At 30.2% G+C, this 9,431-nt stretch overlaps 1 protein-coding gene across 1 annotated transcript; it reads left to right on the top strand.

Moving 5' to 3' along the window:
* Nucleotides 1-5,740: 5,740 nt before the first annotated feature.
* Nucleotides 5,741-8,644, top strand: LOC134829092 (uncharacterized). Its single transcript, XM_063842087.1, has 5 exons — nt 5,741-5,840; nt 5,897-6,076; nt 6,136-6,471; nt 6,531-7,502; nt 8,345-8,644. Exons 1-5 carry the CDS (start codon nt 5,741-5,743, stop codon nt 8,626-8,628), a joined length of 1,872 nt encoding a protein of 623 aa, XP_063698157.1. The 3' UTR covers nt 8,629-8,644.
* The last annotated feature ends 787 nt before the right edge of the window (nt 8,645-9,431 follow it).

Genomic DNA, 9,431 nt, shown 5'->3' with positions numbered 1-9,431 from the left:
TTAATTTTAATTTTAATTTTAATTTTAATTTTAATTTTAATTTTAATTTTAATTTTAATTTTAATTTTAATTTTAATTTTAATTTTAATTTTAATTTTAATTTTAATTTTAATTTTAATTTTAATTTTAATTTTAATTTTAATTTTAATTTTAATTTTAATTTAAAAAAAAGGTCCATTTCTGCTCTATATTGTCAACTGATAAAAATTTTTCTAATTTTTGCTAAACTGACAACATTTTTTTTTTGCTGTAAAACAAAATTTAACGCTTCATACGTTTTTATTTCAGATTTTTGCTGTAATCGGCTATTCTAAAATACACAAACACACAAAAATTGGGATAAACAAGCACAGACTCAAAAATTCATAAATACATTCTCTCTAATAATAACAACGACGAAAAAAAAAACGGGACCATGAATGAATGGAAATTCTTGCTCGTTTCGATGTTATTTTTATTTTATTTCGGGATGCATTCGTTGCTGCGGGATTCGTGCATGTCGTATACATAAATAATACGCAGCAGCAGCAGCAGCCTGACGGCATTGAATGCAACATCTGGTATGTGTTCTCTGTATATTTCACCTCCTTCAATGGATTTTTTTTTTCAATTCTTTTGTTTGGAGCGATGGAAGCATTGCATTGAATGCCACTGAGATCGTCATAATTTTCAAAAGTTTATAGCCGTCTATTATTTACGAGCAGTGTATCCCTGTGAGGGAGTTTTTTTTGTTCCATAACTAAATACGGTCTGCAAAAAAAAGTTGTATAAATAAATATTTCAATACCGAGATGAAAGAGAAACAGAGAGAGAGAGATACAATGGCTTCATCCCGATGAACTTCTGGTACGCGCTTTGGGGCTGTTTGTCATATCTCTCTGTCTCTCCGTGATGGGTTATTGTTGCTGCTGCTGCTTCCAATGTTGATGATGTTATGTTAACATATCAATGCCTTTTATGCCGTAATCAATAATAAAATTCATTCTTTATATTTTGTTATCTCTCTCTCGGTTCTCGCTCGCTTGTCATCATCTGCCTTTTGTTATGTGCAGCATCTTTTATTTTATGCCAGAGAGCATCACAATGACATCGTACAAGAGACCTCACTACAGAATTTATTATTGAATAACCTCTTTTTTTGCACAGAGAAAAAATTTGTTAAGTCGTGCCTTAACGAAGAATGTAAAGGGTATCAATGTCGCCTTTTATACTCCAACGCCATAAATAAAAAAGCGCTTTGGCAAAAGCCCGATGGTAGTGACTAAGCAGTATTTTTTGTCATGAATAGAGCACATGTTGACTGAAAAGTAAAGCAGAATGTTGACACTCGTGTTTACATGTCGTCGTCGTTATTCTTGTTGAAGAATTAGAAAAAAAAAAGTTTAGATCTAATCCAATGATTGAAGGATTATTGCCTCTGGAAGATGAAAATAACTGGAAATTGTACTTGACGTAAATTGGAGATGAATATCTCATGTTCAATTGACCATGCAGTGAAATGTTGAAAGGAACGTAGCATGGAAACTTGAAACTGAAGATGGGTGTCGAGATGAAAATTTTTTGGTAAGTAACTTTTGATCATTTTTTTGAACGCATTGAAGATTCAATATTGAGCAAAGATGGTCAACGAATTGTCGATGTATTTTTTTTTTCATCACTGTTGATGATTCATTGTTCATGGTTTAGTAGTAAATTTCATTTTATTGAACTTCTCCTCTGTTCAATGAACAAATATTTCTTAATTAATCGAGCAGGGGGAAAAGCCTTTACATACAGAATCCCATTTAAAAGTTACAAATTGAGTCAATGTCATTTGAAGGTCATTGCATTTGTATCACAGGTTTTAGTCAATTCATTGAAAAATAATGCTCCTTTGTGAAAACTGAATTTATTTGAAGATTCTGCTCTGAAGCTTCAATTCTGAAAGTAAAAATATTAACATTGCAAATTAATGAATACTTACCTTTCCTTTCAAAAAAGTCCCATTTAAGGTCCTTAAACTCTAAAAATTTCTTCAAATCAAAAACTTTGAAACTTTCGAACTTTTTTGAACTGAAATCCATTGAGACTTAATTCTTAAATGACCTTTCCATTGACTTTATCTCGCCAACTTCAAAACCCATCCATTTTTTCCCTGCAATAAAAAAAAATATGAAAATTGATGTGTTCCCATGAGCTTTGCACTTTGCGAACAATTTTGCCATGACAAGCAGACAAAATATTATTATTACACGTGCATTGAGCGTCATGTCGCCCCCTCCAGCTACTCTGTCTACAAACCAAATATTTATTCACAAGTTGTACCAAATTGTATATTTAATTTGACACCTTTTCCTTTGAATTTGCCGCATAATTATTACGGTGTCTCGCTGCGAGATTCCTTCATCAGGCATGAAAAAAAAACGATTTAATGGACAATCGAGACTGACGCGTCATCATAAGGAGCATTGATTGAAAATAATGGGCTCATGAAATTTATTAGAAAGGACAGAACTCTTACCTCTAATTCTTCATAAACCGAATTTATGGGACTAGACATCCTTTAAAGGTCATTGCAACATATCGCTGAAGGAAAAGAGAAGCAACAGAATCCATTATAGAGAAAAATAGAAACAAAAATCTGTTATTGTTTCTCCTCGTCTACTACAGGCAAGTTTTTTTCGCATTTTCAGGTTCGTTTTTTGTGGTAACTACGAAAAAAAAGTTTTTCCTCCATTCACACCATCGAGCCATCCAACGACGAGGCATATATGAAGGTAGGTACCGACACATTAAAATAATGAATTTGCTTTAGGTCATTTTGCGTTACCTTAGTTAATTACGGTTACTAATTATCAACGACCTGTATCTACATGGACTGCACAGAGATGCCACACATAGTTGTGTTAAACCGTTAAAATGAGATAAAATGTACGACGGGACAGCATTTTTTCTCTTCTTTTTTTCCAAAAGACAACAGGAGATGAAACAAAGCAGAAGGAGATACGCGTCGCTCACATAATTTTCCATTCATTTCTACTTTGTCATCCCTTTTTGCAATGAATTTCTCTGTTTTGTATTTTTTTTTGTCCTTTTTCTCATTCTGCTTTTCTTTCCAGATTCCAACGAAGACCCTTTTTGATTGTAAATATTTATCAAATGTTCTTTAGGCAATAGATCAAACGAGGTATTATTCAACTTTGAAACAATTGGTGCTCTCCTTTCTTTTCTATTTAAAAGGACAAGAAACAAGAAATAAGCAGAAGAAAATGGAAAGTGTAATTTAGATTTTACCTTTTTGTCATTTATTTAAGTGGCTATTCCATTTTTTTTTTTGTTTTGTTTTCAGGAAAGGTGACCTAATGCTGCTAATTTAAACAAAACTTAAGAATTAATCACCTCACTAAAGAGATTTGTTGGCAGCACCCTTTTGATGAATCATTTCACGGAATTTTTTGGTCAAAAATCACAACTTCCGAGTTTAGAATGCGAACATATGACGCACGAAATTTTAACAAGTTGGAACGAATAAGGAGAATTGAGACAAAACACATTTTTTCAATGTTGTTTTGTGATTTTTATAGTTTCTTATCAGTAAGTTGGTACAGAATTTCTTTGTGATGTTTTGTTCTTATGAAAGGACGTTACAATTTTTTGATTTTATTAAATTTATTTTTAATTTTTTTTTTTTTCAGATATTTAACTTGAGAGTGAAAGAAAGAGAGTAGCTGACTATCAAAAAAGGAACACGTACTTGTAAAAATTATTGATATAACCGATTCGATTTTCTAAGGAGTTCCTGAACTTCAGCTGCAAAATGATTAAAAATGATAAATTAAAGCCCTCTGACAAATTTTTATCCATTTGGAGCAAGATTTGACAAAAATTGCTTTGACACAGTTTTTGACATAGTTTTTGACACAGTTTTTCTCTTGATTTAGTTTTCAAAACAAAACTATGTCAAAGAAAAAAATTTTTTTCAGTTTCAATTTTTTGGCAGTTTTGAGTTATAAAATGATTAAAAATGATCAATTAGAGCCCTCTGACAAATTTTTAGCCATTTGGAGCAAGATTTGACAAAAATTGCTTTGACACAGTTTTTGACACAGTTTTTTTGCTCTTGATTTAGTTTTTAAAACAAAACTATGTCAAAGAAAAAAATTTTTTTCAGTTTCAATTTTTTGGCAGTTTTGAGTTATAAAATGATTAAAAATGATAAATTAGAGCCCTCTGACAAATTTTTATCCATTTGGAGCAAGATTTGACAAAAATTGCTTTGACACAGTTTTTGACACAGTTTTTTTGCTCTTGATTTAGTTTTTAAAACAAAACTATGTCAAAGAAAAAAAATTTTTTCAGTTTCAATTTTTTGGCAGTTTTGAGTCATAAAATGATTAAAAATGATAAATTAGAGCCCTCTGACAAATTTTTATCCATTTGGAGCAAGATTTGACAAAAATTGCTTTGACACAGTTTTTGACACAGCTCTTGATTTAGTTTTTAAAACAAAACTATGTCAAAGAAAAAATTTTTTTTTTAGTTTTAAAATTTTTGCAGTTTTGAGCTATAAAATGATTAAAAATGATTTAGTTTTGGAGCAAAACAAAAATTGCTTTGAACAGTTTTTAGTTTTTTATGTCAAAGAAAAAAATTTTTTTCAGTTTCAATTTTTTGGCAGTTTTGAGTCATAAAATGATTAAAAATGATAAATTAGAGCCCTTTGACAAATTTTTAGCCATTTGGAGCAAGATTTGACAAAAATTGCTTTGACACAGTTTTTGACACAGTTTTTTTTTTTTTGCTCTTGATTTAGTTTTCAAAAAAAAACTATTTCAAAGAAAATTTTTTTTTTCAGTTTCTATTTTTTGGCAGTTTTGAGTTAAAAATGATTAAAAATGATAAATTAGAGCCCTCTGACAAATTTTTATCCATTTGGAGCAAGATTTGACAAAAATTGCTTTGACACAGTTTTTGACACAGTTTTTTTGCTCTTGATTTAGTTTTCAAAACAAAACTATGTCAAAGAAAAAAAATTTTTTCAGTTTCAATTTTTTGGCAGTTTTGAGTTCAAAAATGATTAAAAATGATAAATTAAAAAAAAATAAAAAAAGATAAAAAAAATTATGTCAAAGAAATTTTTTTAGGAAACTTCCAGCTTTGTTCCGCCAAAAAATTAAAACGAAACACTTCTCAAACTTGCACCATCCTTTAAATTTTTTTTCTGTAAACTTTCATGCACAAAGATTCTCAAAGTCATGAAATCTTTTTTGTTTTTTTAATTTTATGATAAGAGCTCCTCCAACCAAACACAAATTCTCCTACTATCAGACGAACAACGTCACGCTCGTACAAGTACATACACAAACATAAAGTAGGATATACAAAAAAAATGTCAATTTGGTACGAAATGAACGATAGTTGTTCGCAATGGAGAGACATTAACATTTAGTTACTGTTGAGACGTGAACGTTATTATTTTATCATTTCAAGAATCGGTTACACAGTATTTTTTTTTTCTTATTCTGTGTCGCCGCCGCCGTCTTTTTTATAATAATAATAAAAGTGCTATTTGTGTCACTTTTGTGTGTTGCTGGAAAAACTTTTCCGCAAATAAAGTTTCTTTTTTTTCTTTTCGTGCATGAAAAGTACATTGTACGAAAAAAAAAACTAACTAGACGACGAAGATACGGGTGACATTTTTCCTGATATTATTAAAGTTTTCGTTGAAACAAAGAAAGAAAGAAAAAAAAAAGTTGTGAAGATGCATCTGTTACCCGTTTATCTGGTTTTGTGTTTTTTCGGAAGTAGTTTCGTCGAAAGTCAACTACTTGCTCCCACGAATCAATGGAGTCAAAGGAGATGTGAGTTTGTGATTTAAAAATTTTTAGAATTTAATGAAAAATTTCGAGTCTTTTAGCTTTTCGCCCGGGACTTTTTCGCGCTTGTGACTTACCAAAGATCAAAAATGGCGTCGTTCGATTGAGACAACGGGGGCGACTTGCGATGTTCAATTGTCGTTCGCCTTATATTTTGCATGGCGATCGTTATTCGTCTTGTATTTCCGGTAGATGGGATGTTCCGCCTCCGATTTGCATCAGTAAGAATTTAAAATATTTTCAAGAATTTTGAGGTTTAACCTAAAAATTGATCTTTTAGAATCTGGTTGTACAGTTCTTCCTACTCCAAACAACTCGGTAGTTTATCCGCAGCATGAAAACGCAATTTTAACCATGTTTTGCCATTCAGGCTACCAAAGAGTTGGCAGTGCCCAAGCTTATTGCGATGGCGAAAATTGGGATCGCCCTTTGGGAGTTTGTCGCGAAATCAGTACTTCCGTTCAGACAAGTTGCGATTTCGAAATTGATGATTTGTGTGGATGGACTCAGGATGCCAATCATGATTTCGATTGGAAACGTACCAATGGCGTCTTTTTCGGGAAAGTTTTGAGCATTGGACCGAAGCATGATCATACCATTGGGAGACCATTAGAAGGTTTTTAGGTTTTTCGTATCAAAAAATGTTCAGAAAAGTTGAATTTTCAAGTTTTTTAGGTTATTACATGTACCTTGACATGAAAGATGAGGACGTTGGAACAAAAGCTCGTCTCGTTTCGCCAACTTTTAATGCGACTCAAAGCGAAAATGCTTGTTTCCGGTTATTTTATCACATGTTTGGGTTGTCGCCCGGCAAGTTGCGAGTTTATGCGAAACCTCTTTCGACGGAAATTATGGATGCCGTTACCAATGATGGGTATAAATTCTTCGAAACGCAAGGGAATCAAGGAAATTTATGGAAGGAGGGATTTTTTCAACTTCCTGTGTTTAAGGAGGAATTTCAAATTATCATTGAAGGCACTTCTACAAGGTCCTATGATAGTCATATCGCGATCGACGATCTCTCATTGATGAATGGAACAGATTGCGATCGAAATGAAGCCACAAATAACGACGATCCTGAAGAGGAAGATGGCATTTTTGGGACTCAATCGTGCGAAAATCGATGTTCAGAGGAAGAAACAACGCTCTTGGGAGACTCAACGGATATTTTGACCTTCAGTAACGGGACAAAAGTTAAAAAGTGCGATTGTTTCTATGGATGTGAAGATATCAAAACTTGCTGTCAAAACTATCGAGCGATTTGTGCTCAAGCTACAACTCCTGAAGAAGCTGTTTCGCCAACGGAAGTTGCTGTAAAGACAACAACGACGACAAAAAGGACAACAACGAGTACGACAACGAGGTCAACGACGACTTCGACAACGACTCCGAAGACAACTACGGTTAAAACGACGCCGAAAACGACTCCGACGACGAAAAAGTCAACGACGAGGAGTACAACAACAACGAGTTCGACGACGACAACGACCCCAAAGACGACAAAAACGACTCAGAAGACGACGAAGATGACAACAAGTACTTCTAAGGTGACGACTCCTGCTAAAATTGTTGATGATGTTGTTCCATTGGAGACTACCACGTATGAAGATGATTATTCGGGAGAGGATTTTGTGCCATTGCCTCCTGGTTTGTATATTTTATGCATTAAAAATTTATTCTAAAATTTAAAAAATTAATAATTTTATTAAAAAAAAATTTATTAATTTTTTCTTATTTTTTTATTTATTTTTTTAAATAATATTTTTTTAATTTATTTTAATTTTATATTTTTTAACATTTTTAATTTATTTTTAAATTTAAAAACATAATAATTTTGTTTAAAAAAATTATTTCTTTAATTTTTTTAAATATTATTTTTATTTTTTTTTAATTTTTATTTTTTTAATATTTTTTTTTTATTTTCAATTAATTTTTAAAAATTTGATTTAATTTATTTTTTTTTCACTTTTTTAATTTTATTTAATTTTTTCAATTTATTTTTTTAAGTATTTTTTTAATTATTTTATTTTGAATTAATTATTTTGATTTAATTTTTTTTCTAATTTGATTTAATATTTTTTCTTATTTTTTTTTTAATTTTTTAAATACTTATTTCTTTAATATTTTTTTTTATTTTTTTTTAACTATTTTTGTTACATTTTTAATTTATTTTTAAATTCAAAAAATAATATTTTTTTTTTATTTTTTAAATTTTTTTTAAAATTTATTTTTTTAATATATTTTTATATTTTAAATTAATTTTTTAAAAATTTTATTTTTTTTTAATTTTTGTTTTATTTGTTTAATTATTTTTTTAATTTAATTAAAATTTTATTTTTAAATTTTTTGAAAATAATTTTCTATTTTTTTTTAATTTTTATTTAATTTTTTTTTTTAATTTTTATTTTTTTATTTAAATTTTAACCATTTATTTACTTTTTTTTTTTTTTGAAAAAATTATTTAACTTTTTTTATAATTTTTTTTTTAGGAAAACATCATCAAGAAGTCACATTTCCCGACTCCTCAAAAGACACAAACTTCATTTTCTCCACAATTATCACAGGAATCTTAATTTTCATCGCTCTGATTGGCATCGCCGCCGGAACATTTTACTACAGACGCCAAAAATACGATCCACGGAATTATAAACAGAACAACGGCGGCAGCGGCGGCGAAATGCATGCCGGAGATGAATTCAGCGAAGTTCGTTTCCTAACTAACGATGAACAGCTAGATTTTGCCTTGCAAACACCCTCAACGAGTACCAAATAAATAATTAGGATATGAAAAAAGGAAATAAACTACTTTTGGTGTCTCTCGGTTTTTCGTTCACTGCGTTGAAATAAGTCTAATTAATGTTTGATCTCGTTTCGTGCAAAAATTTTTCGGCAAAAGCAGCGTATTTAAATGCTACGAATTTGTATAGTTGGTCATTAAATTCCATGCCAGAAACGCCTAAATAGGATTTTCATTCAATATTGAAATTTTGTACATTTATAAAAAAAAATACATTTTCCGGGTATGCGAGAATCGCGGCGGCAACGAACAACCATGCAGTGCATTAGCATAGAGTAAAAGTATTTTCAGACAAGGCTTTTAAAATTCAATTTGAATTAAATATTTATACATCATTGATTTTGGTTGCGTGTCGCGCAGAGATTAGGCGAGGTCACTTTTTGTTGCTTAAATTTTCAAAAGAAATTAAAAGAGACGACATTTGATTTTTTTTGTTCCATGAGACGCTTCTTGGAGATATTTTTTGACAAAATTGAATTAAAACTTGTCTTTTTGATTTCTTCAAATATTAAATTTTCATATTTTCTTAACTTTTTTTTTAATTTAACGGTTTTTGATGTTTAAAAAATTTAAATTTTAAATCAATACAAATTTTTGTAACGCAATAACTCAAATTTTGCTTAACGAATCTACTTCATTTTTTTTGTAATTTAATCTTTTTGACTTTCAGAAGGTTTTCATTGAAGAAAAATAAGATAAAGTATGGAAAAATTCATGGAAAATTAAGAAAATGTAATGTAAGCTTCATTGCATACTAAAGGAGTAAAAAAATTGCAATT

The sequence above is a fragment of the Culicoides brevitarsis genome, chromosome 2, assembly GCF_036172545.1.
Source record: "Culicoides brevitarsis isolate CSIRO-B50_1 chromosome 2, AGI_CSIRO_Cbre_v1, whole genome shotgun sequence".
NCBI lineage: Eukaryota > Metazoa > Arthropoda > Insecta > Diptera > Ceratopogonidae > Culicoides > Culicoides brevitarsis.
The sequence above is the reverse complement of the archived record's forward strand: the minus strand, read 5'-3'. Positions and strand labels throughout refer to the sequence as shown.

Excerpts from the sequence above, each read along its gene's own strand:
- LOC134829092 (XM_063842087.1), top strand. The coding sequence starts at position 5,741 with ATGCATCTGTTACCCGTTTATCTGGTTTTGTGTTTTTTCGGAAGTAGT. Across the intron at positions 6,077-6,135 it reads TCCGCCTCCGATTTGCATCA|AATCTGGTTGTACAGTTCTT; the intron begins GTAAGAATTTAA and ends TTGATCTTTTAG. Across the intron at positions 6,472-6,530 it reads CATTGGGAGACCATTAGAAG|GTTATTACATGTACCTTGAC; the intron begins GTTTTTAGGTTT and ends CAAGTTTTTTAG.